We start from the raw sequence: 18,058 nt of genomic DNA on the forward strand, positions 1-18,058 counted from the left end.
GGCAAATTTTCCTATGTAGGGAATAAAAGTCCCACTGGTTTGGAGTGGAAACTAGTGAAATGCCACGTGATAGAGATGTGCAGAGCAATTCCTGGCTTAGAGATAAGTCTGTTCCTCTGCTCACCCCCTCACAAGATGTTCAAAGAAATGGAAAGACAACTCATTTCACACTGATAAACTGACACACTTCTCACAGAGCCAGCAAACTGGTTTGTGCAGGTGGACAAGATGCCCTGTTGGCCAGCAGTTTCAGAGGGCTCACAAAGGATCAGGTATTGATATGAAAAACAAGGATACCCAAACCAGAAATATAAAGTTTTGCTTAAATAAGATAAAAGATGGCATGATTCTTGGACATCTACTTTGGGATTCAGGCAAAGAATGGTGGCAAGGAGCTTCTAACTTTTTTCTGTCCTTTATTTGAAACCAATTTTGGCACTATTAGTGATACCAGGAGAACCAGTTTTCAAGTTAGGGCCTTACACCATCACTGCTGGCATGTCTTAGGGTGYAGCACTTCTCCCGCATCTCATCTCCAGAGCACCATGGGATGAGGTGCTGTGGGAGGCTACAGATCACAGATCAGTGTCTGGGCGCTGGTGTTGGCAGCCACAACCAAAGCTGTAGGAAAAGTAGCCATGTCCCAGGAGGCTGGCTGCAGAGCACTTCTCTCTTGCCAGAGTACCGAAATGCAAGGTGGAAAGCACAGGATTGATGCTCATCTGAAACTGCTTCCTCTCCCTCCCTCCATCTGCTGTTCCGAGYCCCCTGGGGAAGCCTGTGGGACTTTACAAGCCCTCTGAAATAGCCAGCACTAAGTAGCTCCTCCCTTGGGGTTTGGGCATTGGACCATCAGCCTCTCTCCTTGTGTTTCTCTCAAAAAGGCATCGAAGAGCCCTGGCTCAGGACTCTGGGGGATGGACCATGCTTGGGTCAGGGGCTCAGCACTGCCACTGCCTATCCTTGCAGCCTGCTCTGGGACTCTGGGTTGTCTTGCAGAGAGCTGGCTGCAGGTGAGAGCTGTGTGTGCCAGGATGCGACAGCACATGCCAGTGCAGTGTCCGGGTGATGGGGCTTACACCCATTTGTGTGTTTGGATAACTTTGCCAGTGTGGTTCTGCCGTTCAGTGCTACATGCACAGGCACAACCTGTGTACCTTCTGCACTGCTCCCCTGTCCTCTCCTTCACAGCTGCTCTGCCCCATGCTGCCTGTCCCCCACACTGCCTCCAGTGTGCTGGGCTCCAGCACTGCTTGTACAACCACCACACATGCCTGGGCACAAGCTCACTGCATGTGAGCCCATCAGCACAGCCGCTTGTGCTGAACACCTCCTCCAACCGTGCTGCATGAGCTGAAGGATTTGGAAAGCTCTTGTTCCCACCAGATGGATTGGAGAGAAGGGAAAAGCAGCATATACACCCCCGTATTCCAAAAGTGAAGCAGATCCCATTGGGGTGGAAGTACAGTACTAGCATGAGTATTTTTCACAGCCATCTCCTCCTGAGGTGGGTGTCTCAGAGTCTATCTGCAAGAACATGTCCTGAATAAGCTGTACTCAGTCCTTGGAAATCTTGAACAGATTTTTGTTGGTGTAGGGTGGTGTTGAAGAGCATTTTCKTCTGAATGGAGTCATGAAGCAGCAACGTAATACACTCAAGAGTTGTGTTAATTTAAAAGACAAGTAATGCATTCACCACCCACCCCCATGCCATGGATCATGGCTTCAACCAATGCCCAGCACACATGAAATCTTTCATCAGGCAGTCGTCATTCCCCAAGAGCACAATTTTTGCTGTTGGGTCGTTGCAGCACTAGCAGAGGTTGAGTCCTGCTGCCCCTGTRTCAGGGCTGAACACTCACATGTGCCTCTCCTGCTCTTGTATAGCCTGGAAATGCACACACTGGAAAGCCCGAAGGAAGCTGGGGCTGTGGCCCCTTGCCATCGCCAGTAAGTCTACCCCTGGGTGGATCAGCCCTTCTGGTTAAACGGGTCACTGCCCTTCCTCTTTGGGCCTTCCCCGTCATCACTGAACGAGACTGCTGCGGAGATGAGTCAAACCGTCAGACAACATCTGTGCCCTCCACACACCCCGTCCATGCGCTTGGATAGTTCAATTGGTGGGCTCAGCCCAGGCAGCGGAAGCAAAGAAACCCTATGTGACTGGGGGGCATCTGGTAGCTGAAGCTTTTCCGTGTCCCAAGTGCGGCTGGGTGATCTGGTTCATTTCTGACCGATCCCAGAAAATAGACAAGGCCTGTGAAGACAACAGTGACAGAAAGCTTGGCAGTACTCTGCTGACCTGGAGACTCTTCTAAGTGTACRTCTGAGTACTTGCACATGAGCTGCTAAATCCCTGCCAGGAACAGATTAGAGGTTGCTCAGTTAACTGCACAACCAGTCGATCTGTGCAGGCCAGGAGAAGGAGAATGTGGTTCATCCCTTCAAAATGGCCTGGGGTGAACTCTAATAATCTGTGTCTTGAGTCTGAAACTGCCATATGTGCAGGTCTGACCCTGCCAACCTCCTGTCACCCCTTCAGGGGGGAGCTCTGGCCAGGCTTGCTCTTTCTCTCCTGTGGGGTCAGATGGACCCCAGTGATCTGAAGCTTGGCATCCTTATCTGGAAAGCTAGTGCATTTGGTGTTTTCTTTCTACAGTTTCCTTCTTCTAAAATATGGAACCAAAGAATCCATTACTAATGACATTCAGAAAAACCCACATAAAAACAGCAAAGCCATGTACTGAAGAGCCAGAGATGGGTTTGCCTGGGCAGCCTGGCTTCAGCTGTCTTGCGCATGTGATCACTCCCTGCTTTTTGCCCTGGATTGCCACCTCTTCAGCACCCAGACTGGACCTTGGCTGGAGGGAGCAATAAGCTGAACAGCTAGGCTGTCTCCTTTCTTAGTGGGGCTGGGAAACTCGTAACAATTTGGTGAAGCAAGAGACTGTGGAAAGAAGGGAGGTTCTCCTGGGTAGACAGSTGATGCCTCCCTGCAGAGCTGGGTCTGTGTCTACCCGTGCCTCAAAGTTACTCTGTGAGTCGGTGAGCAAGAGCTTTCACAGGAGCAGCCGCATCTTCCTCATTTCCCAGAGCTGCTTTAGAGAAGTGCTAAAGGTTTATACATGCAGTCACAGACATCAGGATTTGGGATTTGACTAAATTAAGTGCTATATAGAGCCAAAACCACAAAAAAATTTAGATGCTAGTTGTATCCAAAATTTGTACACAAAATGAATAAGTACTTACAACCTAAATCTCTTTTTGTCTCTTATTTTGCACCTGTTAAATAGGTATAAGTCCATCCCSTCATCTCCCACTCCTGACCTAAAAAGTTGGCTGAGAAAACATCTTCTTTTTGATAACCCTGAAGCACTCACTTACTACTGAAATAATGAGCATTAGAAAGAATCTATGAAGAAATGGAAAAGCGGGATGTTGGAGCAGGCTGACTGCAGGACAAGATGAAGGTAACACAGCCATCCCAGGGGAGAAACCCTAGTGCATCATGCACAGCATGAGAGGATAAATGAAGTGTGCTTTAGGGATTTAATTATGGGATTCCCATAATTTTGAGTGCTTGACTTACAGCCCTTGTCTTTTATCAGATRTTCAGAGTGTAAAGTACCTATTTCCTGTCAATTGGCTGGTTGCACTCAGTAAGGACTGAAGGTGTTGCTGTAATGAGTGGTTGCTCTGTGCTAGGTGGGATGAATTTGGTGGGACTGTGCTTCAGCTCTCCTGGCACAATCTCATTCTCACTCAGCTCAGTTAAGATGCAATTGCCCCAGTGACAGAGCCTGGGGAAGCTGCCCACATCACAGACAGGACAACATGTGCTGGCAGAGCAGGACATTGCAGAAGCATCTGGTGGAGAGCAGGGACTTTGTTCAACACAGCCATTTGCTTAACATCTCTTATCAGTGCTGATTTCTACGCAAAAGTCTTCAAACTCATGTGGAGAATGATAAGCAAGTTGTTGCAATTGTCTGAATATTGTAAGAAATTATTTGCATAAAATGCTACATGTGAAGCAGAAACAACCTTGGTGGTTAACAGGAGGCTGAATTTGGTAGCTGTTCTAGGCTGGATTTTTAAATAACACTATGCACTGAATGGCTGTGCAGACAAGATGAGTGAAATGGATGGGGTGAGATGCTGTTTTGAATGTTGCTGCCATAGTCTACAGCAGGAAAGAGCTCTGGAGCTATAGGTTTACAAGGAAACTCCAGCACCCATCGGTGCTGACGAAGATGATTGCACAGGTGGGACAGAGCAAACTGTCTTTGTCTTCTTCAAGTCTTCTTCAAAGACTTTGAAGAAAAGGTGCTGGCTGAGAAATGTCCCATAGCTCTTTGTTTTCTGAGGAACCCATAGTAGTAGTTTATTAAAAAAAAAATATCCTTATTTAAACCCTGGAAACATAAYATAATACATCCCACAGAGGCAGGATTCAACCTGGACTTCTTCTGAGAGAGGTTTCTTTCCAAGCATTTCATATAAGAGAGGCTTGAATAACTTTCCTGAACTGCCCATCCCAAGGTCTTCCTAACCTCATCTTGCTTCGAATGTCAGACCTTTACCTTTCCTGCTGCAGTTGGAGCCTGTTGCTGCTTACCCTGCTCTGGCTGCACAGAAACCAGCTGACCACCCTTTCCATTACAACATATGAAAGACTGTTGCTTCTTCACCACCCACTTCCCACCCCCAAGAGTTCTCTTGTCTGGGCTAAATGGGCCCAACTCCTTTCTCTTAATGCAATATTTCTATGTGTTCATCCTTTGGATTTTTTTCTTCCGGACTTCCCAGGCCTGGGGACAGGTCCTGACCCTGCACAGGCAGCACAGGGCAGTCATCTCCTCTGCCTTGCTCCAGAACCCCAGGTCAATACCTGGCCCCTTTGCTGCTGGCAAAGCTTCAGTTTTCAATGCTCTGCAACCCCCAGATTTTTCCCTGCTATACTGCCGCCTCAGTCGGTTATTCCCCAGTTCTTCTACCTACATCTCACTTTGCTTTACATTTGCATTTGTTCTTGCTGAAAACTGCATCTTGCTGCTTTCAAAACATTTACCAGGTTGGCCCTGTCCTTCCCCTAAAAACCTCTGCAAATATCCTTTCTCCACCAAGCTGCTGGTATGGCAGTAGCCTAGCACTGGTGAGTTTTTCCAGTGCCACTGACAGTGATTTCACAGCTCCTGTGATCAAGGTCAAAGGAAAGTAAATGATCCCAGAGAGAAAGTCAGGGGACGCTATTCACAGTCATTTAAAATGACTGTAAATTTAGTCACCTAAGTCAAGGACAGAGATTAGGAGACTGGCTCCTGAGGCTCCCCCTCAGAGCAGAGGAGGGCCTGGGCAGGGGCAGCAGGAAATCAGCCTGCCGTGTTGTGCCTGCAGCAGGTGCCCAGGGCAGCTCCCACAGAGCTGTGAGCAAGTGCTGGTGGAGCCATACTGGTGGTTTCTGCTGCTCTGGGTTGGGGACCACATCTCTGACCAGAGAAATGGCATGGGGCACTCAGTGTCTGTGAGGAGATGACATGGCTCCAGCCCAGCCCAGAGAAGTATTGTGAAGCTTCTGCCCATCTTCCTAACGGGAAACACTTGTYTCACAGCATGCTTTTTCACTCACAAGAGGCAGGAATTCATTAACATCATGGCCAGCTCAAGGGCAAAGACCGTGTTTGGACAAGGCAGGAAAAGGGATGCTCTCTTAGTCCTGCTCAGAAAGACCAAGCATCCACAACCTCTCCGGTGCTGTTCTCTCCTCCAGTGTCTCCATCAGCTGTTAACAAAAGCCTAGCTCTGGGCAAACCAAGGTGCACTCAAAATTTTTCTCCTGTGGATCAAAGAGCAGCCTTTGCCACGGCCACATTCTGGACAGTTTTGCACTGACTGTCCAGCTCCTGCCAAGACACTCAGCTTCCCTCACCATCTCCTGCCAACAGCCTCACCGCCTTCCCAACTGCGTCCCTGCGGATGCTGACCTTGCCTAGGTACAAAAGGAAGGAATTCAACTTATTTTTCTAATAATGGAACAAGGATATTTTTCTCTGAGGAAGGAGYTCCCTCCAACCAGCAGCCTGCAGAATAGAACAGGCCAGGGAGTCTCTGAGACCTGCTCAGCAGCAGGAGTGTGGTTTCCTCAGGAGAGTGGGAATCCAGCRGTGTACTTCCTGGAAAGGAAGTGCCGCACAGGGCTGCGGAGTTCAGAGGAAGTGTAGCGATGCAGTGAGCTAACGGATCTTTCAAGGGCTGTGCTGCTAGCTGGTGCCTTGGGAGGCCTGAACTCAACACCTCTCATCTCACCAATGCCTTCAGCTACTCCATTTCCAGAGCCAGCTGCCCCAGAAGAGCCCTTACGTGCTACAGGGGGGCTGTACTTCCAGGAAATTGAGTCCACCAGGGTGGCTGGTGCCAAGCAAGCAAACCCTTGCAGCCATGTTAAAAAGTGTGGTGGATCCTAGCATTTCCATATGGCACACCAGGAAAAACAAAATACACTCAATGCTGTGAAATGTTCAGATAAAAGGCTAAAGGTAGAACACCTGTGCCACAGGATGTTTCTAAAGAGGGAAATGGAGCATTTTTGCTGCTGGAGCTAAGTTAGGCGATTTCCCTAAGCCACCCAGCCTGCAGCCAGCCCCACACAGTTCTTGGTTTGTGGCTCCTGTGTTGGCTCCATGAGTGGGAAGGATGGGAAGAAATGCCAGCAATGCCCATGCAAGTCTGCACTGTGTTCCAAGCACGTACTTCTCTGCAAGTGTGTTTTATGTGCTGCAACCCAAAAGCTGCCAATGCTCATGCCCTAATGACYACTGCATCTCAAGTACCCTTGCCTATGCCCTACTGCTGAAACTTGCTAGCTGTTCCTGCTTGAGGCAGGAGAAGCTCAACCAAAACACTAATAAGCAACAAAGCCCAGTAAGTTTGGAACTGGGAATTTCTGCCTTCCACAGGAGTGGGTTACTGTGGGTGGGTTCATACCTGTTTCTAGATYTGCTCCTTATTGTACATGTAAGAACTTAGCAGCTCCAAAGTCTGTGGATGGAGAGCCTGTTGGCATGCAGCTCTGGCTCATCCTGCTGKATCTGGCAACAGGAGTAAATCAGAAAGCAAATGGTCCCTGCTTCGGCACTTCCTGCTCCTGCATTGTCACCTCTAGAGCCACTAGCATGGGGTATTCTGAGGGCCCCCCTGAAGCACTGCTGTCCCAGGGGCTGATTGCACATCTGTAATTTTCTGAGGCTCATACTAAGGATAAAAGTAGTCCCAGAGAGCACAGACCAGGGGACAAAGAAGGGGATCCAAAGCAGCTCTCCTTGCTGTCATCTGCATGGGCTGATCCATAGATTTTTATGTTTTTAGCACTTTGTCTGCCAGGAATTATATTCCCATTATGGGCCAGTGGTGAAATACTARTGAATGTTTTAAAGTGCTCAGCAGCTTTGCTTTATAGAAAATACTAGTCCCAACCCAGTTTGAACATTCTATGATCCTGAGCCTTTCTTCTTAAATAGGATTGGTGCTTCTTCTTGCCCATGTGAACTGTCTGCACAAACAGTGTTTATGTGGCACCTGCCGAGGGCACCCGTCCCCTCCCAGGACCCGCGTCAGTGGTGTYGGGGGCGGCAGGACAGGGTGGGTGGGTTGTGGGGAGCTGGGAATTTCCTCAGTTGCATTGGGGTGACCGAGGCTACCTGGGGTTGGACTGACCTCCTGCCTGCAAGGGCTGGCATGGCAAACAGTGCCTCTGGAATTTCTGGGGCTCCAGTGGCACCTCCTCCGCATTGGCCTCCTTTGAAGGTCCAAGTTTCACAGCCAGAGCTGGGGCTTTTCTTCCTTTCCATCTCTGCTGTTTGTCTCAGAGAAAACCCGTCGCGCTGTTTTTCAACTGCCTGAAGGTATTTTTCGGGGGTTTTTCAGGCTATTTTGAAGCTCATTTTTCCCAGATGTGCTTTTTTTCTTCTTCCTTTTTTATTGGTTTTTAAAATTTTTTTTCTGCTGTAACTTTTCTTCTTTGCCTTAAAGTTTCCGGCCACGTGACTTTCAGCTTACATCCCCAAGGTTCTGAGAAACCACAGGAGGCTGATACCTAAAGGGAAGGTGCACAGGCTCTGAGAGGAGAGGCAGCGAAAGTGTCGGAGTGCTGGGCAGGAGGACAGAGTGCTTCTGGGACAAGTGAGAGCAGAGAGCCAAAAGCCATATYAGAGGTGACAGAGGAGGACAGAAGACAGGCAGAGAACCAAGACTGAAGGCAGGCACACCAAGACCACAAGGAAGCTGAAGAGACCCTGGGAGCCAGAGGCAGGAGCCATGCCCCACAGCTCCGACAGCAGTGATTCCAGCAGCTTCAGCCAGTCTCCCCCTCCCAGCAAGCAGGTAAAGCAGGGCTCTTCCCCAGCCCTCCCCAGCTGGAGAGTCTTTTGGGATGGCCCGTGGGTGGGCAAGAGGTAGGGTGGCACTCACTGTTGGTGTTTTCACAGCACAATATGGCAGAGCTTTCTAAGAATGCCTATGGGGAGAAAGATGCAGGACTCAGCCAAGGGTCCTGGCAGAAGCTCCAGCCATTGAGCTGGATATGGGCAGAGGGAGATGACCTGGTTACCTGGGGCTATGCCAGGGGCAACTGGGGGCCCAGGATCCCCAGGCATGGTGGATCCTGCGATACACGCCAGGCAGGCAGGGAGCTTCAGTGTGAGTTGGTGTTCTGGAGAGGAGCCTGAGCAGGCACCTCCTGGCTGTGGACCAGGATGGCTCAGGAGCAGCCTGCCAGCTTCCAGCTTCTGTGGACAGCACTCAGGACCCAGAAAAGCCCTGCCACTTTGGAACTGCTTTCCTTGCTGTTCAGCCTCAGAGGTTTTTCATGTAAGTAATGCTTCACAAAGGGATTTGCGTACCTTAATGGTGGGTCTTTTGTTAGCAGAGACAGACACACAAGTTTGAAGTATTCTCACCGCTTTTCTATCTAAGCTTTATTTTAGCTGTCATTTGCCATTTCTCTAGGGCTGGCTACAAGACCAAGTGCCTGAGACTTTGCTCAGAAATCATAGGGATCATTGGGGCAGATGATTTTTGGCTTGCAGCCAAGGATGGGGATTGCATCCTGGCTTGGATCCTGGTAAAGAAAGGAATAAAACACAAGGTTTTCCAAAGGATAGGGACTGTACTTGATGCAGGATATGGGACCTGATATATCTGAGACATTTTCAGGGTATTGAAGGCAAGGATAAAATGATTAAGTTCGAAGAAAAAGGTATCTCGGGCTGGGGGAAGAGGGAGAGGATGTGGACAGATAGATGAGCTGGGAAGATAACTTTTGTGGCTGAGTTTTGTAGTCTTGTGGAGAAGTGGTGGTGTGAATGTTAGAGAGTCCACAGGAGGGACAGTTAAATATGAAAGTAGAAGGTGAAAGAGTCTGTGTGACCGTTTCAACTGTCAGAAGGCAGGAGCAGGACCAGGTCTCAGCAGAAAATGGCTGGTGTGTGAAGCTCATGACCTTGAAGCCTGGAGACCTGTTCTCCTCTGCCTAAGGGGTTTGTGAGTGTTGCAGTCAGCATTGCAGGGATTGCTACCAAGGCATGCCAGAAAAGAGCAAGGACAGAGATCAAAGAGCTGGAGCAAGTAAGACCCRTGTTAAAAACAAAAGCTCTGAGTCTGTCTAGTTCAATAAAGTAGGGACCAAACAAAGTTGTGAGGGTCTGCAACAAATAAAGCCTGAGGCAGAAGGGTGATGGAGAGGGGAGSGACTTGCAAAGGTGAAAAAAGGAAAACACAGGCTGAATATCTGAAAAAAGTGGTGTATCCAAGTGGTATATATACCACTACCCTGCAGAGAGACAGGAAAGGAAAAGGTTTTCTCTGTGAGAATTCAAATTGTCTTTCTTCCAGAGGGAGGTCTGTACTCTGGTCCATCAAGCTGTATCCCAGGCCTGTGTGTTGGTGAAGGGAGAGTGGTCATTTCCCAGCTGTGCTGGGATCTCCAAGGATATCAGATGTGCCCCTCCTGGCAACAGGGATACCAAAATTATCAYAGCCATGGGCTATGGTTTTATGCTTGTGTGGAGGGTGTGTATCCTGTGTCCTGCGCTTCAACAATGTTATCTGCTGTGTCCCTTTCCCATCTACTGCCCTGCAGGAGAAGGGTGAGGAAGGACATTACTCAGTCATTTCCATATCTTGTTTTCCTAGGACTCTTCTGATGACATGAGGAAAGTCCAAAGGAGGGAAAAGAATCGCATCGCTGCCCAAAAGAGCCGCCTGAGGCAGACCCAGAAAGCAGACACACTGCACTTGGTGAGCACTCCCACCTTTTCTCATGCCCTGTGCTGTCATAGAAGACAATGTGCTTTTCCCCTGGGGCTTGGAGCAGAGATGCTCAGTGGAGGCAGAACAGGAGAAGTGAGGCCAGGGCAGGATGTAGGAGTCAGCGCTTGCAGCGAGGGCTCACAGCCCAGGACAACTGCCACCAAAGCATTAAGTTTTACAACTAGTTTTGAATACATCTTTATCTCTGTTTTTCATTACTGATTTCCTTTCCCTGCCTCTTCTGACCAAGTTCTTTGAAAGCACAATCTTACCTGGGCTGGCTCCCGCCAGGTTTGTGATTCATGTCATCACTTATGCAAAGGTGCAACAGCATACAAAAATGCTTTTCTGTGGCAGTGCAGGCACCTTCTCAGCTCTTCTTGGCGTGGAGAATTAAATGCTTTTCAGGAGGGATGGTCACTTCTGGCTTGTGTGTGTTTGGGCAGGAGTACATAGTCAGTGTTGGAGCACAGGGGCTGTGACGCTTTGCATTTTGCACATTGATACATGCAGTCCCAAGTATTTTGGGCCACTAGTGGGAAGAATGAAGAACACACAGCCTGTAGTGGGTAGAAACCATCTTTATCCCTGTGCTGGGCTTAGCTGTTCTTTGAAAAGTGGCAGCTGAGGTGATATTCAAAAAAACATCCGTTAACTTAGCAGTGTTCATACTCCCCCATATCACCATTTTTGGAAAAAATTCTTGAGAATTCAGTCCTGAACCTTCCTCCTTACACAGTGACCTTAGTCCATGGTTGAAACTAGGTTTAAGATAGAAATTTCACTCTTTTCTCAGTAACAGATGAACTTTCTGGAGCTGTTATGGCTCTAGGCTGATTGCATTACATCTGCCAGCAGCAATGGCTCTGGGCAACTGTGTCTGAGGTGGTGAAAACACCCTTTCCTTGGGATCTGTGCTCCCTCCACAGTAATCCTAGAGGTAGTTATGGATTCTGATCTTCCCCCAGGAAAATCTTGCCCTAGCTGTGCACTGAGCAGAATTGGGCTGCTCTTCTTAGAGCAGATAACAAACGGTTTGCTAATGAGGTAACTACTGCCCAGCTAGCATTGAGAGTACACAGTCCTTGCCTTCCCATTGGGATGGGGCAGCAGGGCTAAGTCTAGTTTCTATCTAGACAGGCAGATGAAAAAATGCAGGGAGGCAMGTAGATGATGGATGGTAAATTTCTGCTAGGTTTTTTTGCAACTTCACTGGACAGTGACACCCCCCCCCTTGCTGCTCCTGGGTTCATTCCCTGAATGCTCTCTGCCTTTGGTCGATTCTGCATCAGGGACTTTGTTTCTCTGATATGGTTCTGCCCAGAAAARCATGGCTCAGTTTGAGCTATGGTGGTATGAAAGGAGCCAACAGCTCCACCTGCCCCGGGGCTTTCTAGCTTGTATTTTGAGGGGAATGAGTCATGGGAAAGCTGGGACTCCTGGCCCCTGGGTGATTCCCATCAGTTCCTGAGTTCAACAACGGTCATGATTTCCAAAGCAGTTGGTCACGCCTGAGAGATGCTGTTTGCTGTGTGAGCTCCTGCTGTGACAGCAGCTGTAAGTTCTGGGTGCATTTCAACCTGTGCTCAGARTGGGCACCATCAGGAGTCAGCGTGGCAGCGGAGGGGCGAGCAGAAGGTTCACGTTGCCAAGGTAGTGGTGCAGCTTTCCAGAGCCTCCAAGTGCCGGGTGCTGCTTTAGCTTTCTCGGCTGAGTTTCCAATCCTCTGGTTCTGCCCATGCTGCTGGCTCCATGATCAGTTAATGCCTGCAATGCTTTGGCCTGGAGCTGACTGCAGCTCAGCAGAAGCAGAGGTAGCAAAGGCTTTGATGCTCTCAGTATTGTTGAGACAAGGCTGTGCATCATTATTAACCCCTTTGTTGTTATTCTCATTAATACCAGTATTAATTCAGTTCTTCTGAGGCCTCAGTTTCTCTTTTCTTCTGACTCAAGCGTCTCCCCTTGCTCCCCGTCGTGCTGCTGCTTTGCCTGGCTGCTAGCAGGAAGCAGTGAGTCTCTTCTTTCCAGGGCAATGACAGGTTTCCTGTGGCAGGTGGTTTTCTGGTTAAAGACGGCGGTTATTCAACGTGCTCTCCCCCGGGGGCTGGGCTGCCCGGGAAGCGCCCGGAGATGTGCGTGTGCATGAGAGGGAGTGAGAAAGCCTGGGCGGGAGCAAGCCACAGTCAATTCTCGTAAGCCGGGGACGACGAGCGTGGCTGGGGCTGCTGGCATCKCAGCGGTACCCGGCCTGGCCAGCTGGGGGAGGAGGGTTTGCCCAGGCGTGGCTCTGTGATGAATTTACCAGAAGTATGTCATTCTGGAAATTCTGTGGGGCAGAGAGGTGCAGGACCGCAACCCTCATCCACGCTGAGGAAGCCCCTGTGGTTTTGTCTCCTCAGGAGAGTGAAGACTTGGAGAGACAGAATGCTGCCCTGCGCCGCGAGATCAAGCAGCTGACAGAGGAGATGAAACACTTCACCTCCATGCTGAGCTCCCACGAACCACTCTGCTCCATCCTGACATCCCCTCCACCACCTCCAGAAGTGCTTTATGCCACACACTCTTTTCACCAGCCCCACATTAGCTCCCCACGCTTCCAGCACTGAGMCAGCCAGTAGGACAGCAGCCTGCCAGCTCACCTGAGGGCAAGAAGTAACTTAGTGGAGCTGGCTTTTCCATCCAAGGGAAGGAATCGGACAGATGGACATTCCTTCTTAAAGTATGTACTCTGAGTGATTTGCCTGAGACTTGCTCCCTGTGCAGAAATGGCAGAGCCACCATGAAGCATCTTTGGACAGTTTCCAGCTTRGGTTCTGGGAAGAAGAGGCAGTCACAAAAGGGCACCAACTCCCTTCTCCGGTCCTTGTCAGGGGACACTCACAGAAGTGTGCAGCACATAAGAATGGCTGGCTGTGGCATGCAACAGCAGAGCTCCAGGAAGAGGAAAGGGAGCAGAGAGGGAGGGGAAGCTTGGGGGCCACAGAGTATCAGGGCAAAACTGGTTTATTTTTGTAAAATAAAGATTGAAAATGTTTACCTCTTTGTTTCCAAAATGGGATTTGGGTTACTCCTAAGGCCTGGCACGATGCAGTAAAGACACAGGCAACAACAGGAAGGGACAGCTTGGAGCCCAGGAAACAGCCCTGCATGTGCAGGAGTCTAATCCAGGGCCAGCAACCAGAGCCCAACATTTAGAAGGGGGTCCCATGCATGTAGGCTGGGCAGGCTGAAGAACAATGGTTTATGGGGTGTTGGGGTCCCTGGGGAGGATGGGTCCCTCCTTGCTGCAGGGCTGGACCTGGCTAATGAGTCTGACATGCCATGTAGCATCACAGGTCTCTTCCCTGCTGACCCTCTCAGCTCCCTGCTACTGGTGGCTATGGCTCCACATGCTCCCCTTGCATGTATGGAGGTGCACTGCCATGTTGTGTCAGCTCACATACAGGTGTTGGTGGGCTGGTGGAGCCTTCAGCTTGGCCAGCAGTGCAGCTGGGAAGGAGCACCATGGTGTGGAGGGAACTGGTCATGTTGTGCTGGAGTGCACAGAAGAAGCAGGACCTAGCAGGACTCTCACTCCAAGGCACCCTGCTAAGGCATGTAGCTGCAGCCTACATTCTTTCCCCTTGCCCATCAGTCACAGCTCCACAAAAAGCTGCTGCACTACCTCGTGCATTGAAACAGATGAAACCTGAAAGGTCAGAGAGGAGCAGATTAGTACCTCTGAGTCTGATTTATTGGAAACATAAGTTGGTCCATGCAGGCAGTCTCTGCACCAGCCAGCAGTCCTCTTAGCAGCCCCACTCTGTACACAAGGCTGAAGCYCACCTATAGTGCAGGTTCTGTTGATAGCAGTGGCTCAGGACTGCTGCCATCTTCAAGCTGCAATCTTTTCAGCGTGGAGTACCACAAGCAGCGCTACTGATGTAGCCTTTTAAATAAGGGAAATAGACCAAATTTGTAGAGATCCTTCTTTCAGGCACAGAGAAGCAGCCTTTTTCCGGATGGGTTTGGACCCATCATCATAGCCCCCAACAGCAGTTTGGTAGTCTGTAATGTGCTGTGCTGTGCCTGTTTTCTCTCTCTGGTTTGTGCTAGGAAGATGATAACCAAACACTGCTGTGCCTTGCAAGCTGTCCTCAGTATATGTGCATGTAGCACTGTGATTTCTCCTGCCATGGCCTGTTCAGAGGTTTGCGAGCCTCCTGCCTCCAATTTCTGTGCAACCATGGGAAGCACTGTGGTCRGAGATGCCTGGTGTCAGAACATTGACCTATGTATCACCACCCTACAAAAGCAGTGCTGAGGCAATGGGTGACTGTGCTGGCCTTCCCTGTCTGTGTAGCTCTGCCCCCTGTCCCGAGGGGCATGTGCACATTTAGGGAAGCACATAGGAAAGGATGGGGTTATTCCAGCCAGGGAGCTGGGTTTCTGCATCTGCGATATGCAGAATAAATCTCCAGGAACAATTTCAATGTGTCTTACACCACCCCTTTGTTAGATCTCACACCAACAGGCTTCACTCTAACCATTGGTTCAACAAACAGAGCCACTATTTCCTTGCACAGACCATGCTTTGAGCCAGCCAGGCTCCATAGGCCCTTCCCAAGGTGCTTTTCTCTGGAATTTGTCCCCTTTAAGCCCGAGAGAGACAGCTGMCTCCAGCTATAGATGAGCTTCTCTTTACAGGCACCGCTTCTGCTCCTTGAGCTTCTGGTGGATTTTCTCCCAGATTTTTCACTTTCACTGTTCCTTAAGGTTTGGATATTCCCATGCTTCCTGATTTACAGTTAGAGAAAAAAGCTACTGCTAYCTTGCTTGGGGTTTGCTGTGGCGGGCACTGCAGGATCATGCTCTTCACTGGAGGATGCACCAGAGTCCCACCAAAGCTCGCAGTGTTGCCTACAGGGACAGATCTCCATCCTTGCAGCAACCTTTGTGTTTTCTCATGGCTATAAAGTGCTAATCTTGGTTTTAGCTGCAGATGGAGAAGGTCCTACCCTGATGAATATGTCACCTATGCCCACATAGACATGAAGCCAATATTTTTGTTGCAAGCTGTCAAACTCTAGATCCTTCAGGCTGGGTGGGGTGCTGTGTAATGCCCACAGAATTGCTAGACCCACTCACTGGTAACGTCTCCGACTTATTACTGCAACTCAGAACGAAAATAAGTGGTAAGTGGTGAGACTGGGAGATGAGTTTGCAACAACATCCTCTCCAAAACCTAAACAATATTCTTGGCATCATCAGTTAATGTGTCCTCCCTCTGCAAGGCTGTCTGTGAGCTGGAAGGCCTCGTGGCAGTGTTGTGATGAGCCATTCTGGCCGTTCTGGTGTTTGCTGGCACTAAGAGACACATCTTTCAATCTGACTTGTCCTTGYCTTGGTCTTGCGCTCTAAAACCTGATCACAGAACTTGAACTGCATGGTTCAAGCCGGTTTTGACCTCTGCTTGCTTGGAGGTGTCTCAGAGGCAGTCTCTGTTATGAAGAATGGTTCTCCTCGGAGAATATCCTTATCACCCAGGCAGCAAGGGACMACATATCCTTTCAGCCCTTTCAAACAGTGGTTGGAGAAAAGATCTTTTCTTGAGGCTATTTGCAGAGCTGCACAAACTGCTTGTTCCAGCTGCGTGAGGAGATTCCTTCACTTCTGTACTGGTGTTGTCTCTTGCTTCTCTTTCCTGGGCTTCGGGTCTCTTCTCAAGACTCCTCACACAACTGCCTTTGACTTCTAAATAGCCAGGTGCCTGTCCTCTGGCGTGGCCCTCACTGCTGTCTGCAAATGAACTGCAAATGAGCCTAAATGAGGAGCAAGGTGCAGGGAGGTGGCCAGAGCAATCATCTCCCATATCTTTTGATTGTCTTCTCCTGTCAGCAGTGCAATTCCTGTCATTTTCATTTCCGTGGCATCTGGCATTTTCTTAAGTGTGTGTGTTATCTGGTCACGCCCAGCCTTCAGGAGCACTGTGGTGCTGGCTGCTCCARGGGAAGGGGACGCTTCTGGGCCCACAACTGGATAAACCAGGCGAAGCTGAGTCTGTGGAAGCCTGTTCCTGCCCCAGTAGGATGTCAGAACCTTCTGCTACGTTACATAGCTCCTCATTGAAAACTCTCTCAAAACAGTGCATAAATTAGGGCTCACAGGAGGCTGAGATTTTTCCAGCAGGGAAGGCCAGAGAGAGAGACAGCTCTGCTCTGCAAGCACAGCCTGCCGAACACTGCGTGTGTGCTGGCCTCTGCTGGGCAAAGGCTGAGCTCTCCCAGCCGGCACCTGCACTCCTCTTGGCAGAGCCACTTTGGCRAAGGATAGATTAAGCAGCTCTGTTGCCCATTTTGCTGTGGCTCCAAAGTATTTATGCACTTGTTTTACAAATCCCATCTCAGAATTCACTTCTGTTAGTGCTGCCAGCTTGCATCAGCAAGAGSATAACCTCCTGCATACTGAACCGAAGAAGCAGCCCACAAAAGAGCCTCTCTCTATGCTTCTTGCAATGATCACAGTGTACAAAACAGCACTTGTCATACATAAATGCTGCCTGGATGCTAATACTTCAGCACACAGAGATCAAAGAAGATCAGGAATCACTGCTAAGAGATGAAGTCAAGAAGAGAGAACCCAAAACGTGGCATGAAATGGTGAGACTTTCTCTTAGCAAACAGCACTGTGCTCACTTTCTCTGTGTTCTGCTATGTTTCTGGCACCTTATTGACTAGCGATCTTGAGGAGATTTGAGCAGTGAGGTAGCCATATATGTATACATAAAGTTTTTTTAGGTTATTCAARAACCTTACCCATCTAAATGTTAGGGAGTGGATATTCATCACTTGCCAGGACAGGATTTCAATCAGTGTGTTAGGGTTAGAACATGAGACTRGAATTTTTATTGCAGCTGAGGTTGCAGATACCAGCTCCTGAGAGTACTGCTGCTTCAGGGATAGCCATGCAGAGACAACACACCTTCCTCCCAAATCTTGTATCAGTTCTGTGCTTTTTCCTAAGACACAATCAACTTTTCTTCCCTCACAGCAGTGGTGGTTTGGTGCCATGGTCCTCAGAACTTTTCCCAGGTTTGTCTTTTTTTGCTRCAGTGTAAGTGGAAGAAAGAAAAGGGACATGCTTGAGTTCAGCATTGAGGCTATGCACATTTCCAGCACTCTTTTATTATTAATTAATGTCAGCTGCAAGCAATAGAAGATTGAAATATTTTTCTTGTGTCATTGCCATGAACTGTTATGACTCACTGAGATGGAGGCTGGAGGATGCTGAGTAAGAAAGGTTTACATACTTCGAGCTTTGGTAATTGGGGTTAATCTGTGACCCTGATCTGGACTGGGCATGTAAATCTATGGCTGAGTTTTGAGGCTGACTGGRTCTTTTATCACTTCTTTTATCCTGAGCTGAACAAAGAGTTCTTCGTGTCTCATGTGCGTGCCTGCTGCACACCAGAGAAGTGAGGTGGGTTTACTCCCAGGACAAGGATTATGCACAGCTTTCCTATAGCCGTCTGTATCTCCATGGCTTTTCACAAGCAAGGGTTGAGAGCTGGGCTTACATACTCAAGCAGCACAGCAGGCTAACCACAGTTAAAAGTTTTTGGATTAGAGCTGGTTCTCATCCAGCCAGATCAGAGAGTGGGGTAGAACAAGTTGACATCTGTTTGCAGAAAGCCATGCAGATGTAGCATAAACACCCTGTGTCTGGCGGGGTGTGCACTAACCAGAAACTGGCACCTTTGAGGTACCTTGCATGC

General features: G+C 49.2%; 1 protein-coding gene across 1 annotated transcript; it reads left to right on the top strand.

Moving 5' to 3' along the window:
* Window positions 1-1,336: 1,336 nt before the first annotated feature.
* Window positions 1,337-13,293, top strand: BATF (basic leucine zipper ATF-like transcription factor). Its single transcript, XM_057375358.1, has 4 exons — window positions 1,337-3,470; window positions 8,029-8,379; window positions 10,189-10,293; window positions 12,705-13,293. The coding sequence occupies exons 2-4, from the start codon at window positions 8,314-8,316 to the stop codon at window positions 12,909-12,911; spliced, it is 378 nt and encodes a 125-aa protein (XP_057231341.1). The 5' UTR covers window positions 1,337-3,470; window positions 8,029-8,313; the 3' UTR covers window positions 12,912-13,293.
* The last annotated feature ends 4,765 nt before the right edge of the window (window positions 13,294-18,058 follow it).

The sequence above is a fragment of the Malurus melanocephalus genome, unplaced genomic scaffold (assembly GCF_030028575.1).
Source record: "Malurus melanocephalus ecotype Western Australia unplaced genomic scaffold, MMel_1.1 scaffold_0, whole genome shotgun sequence".
Lineage (NCBI taxonomy): Eukaryota > Metazoa > Chordata > Aves > Passeriformes > Maluridae > Malurus > Malurus melanocephalus.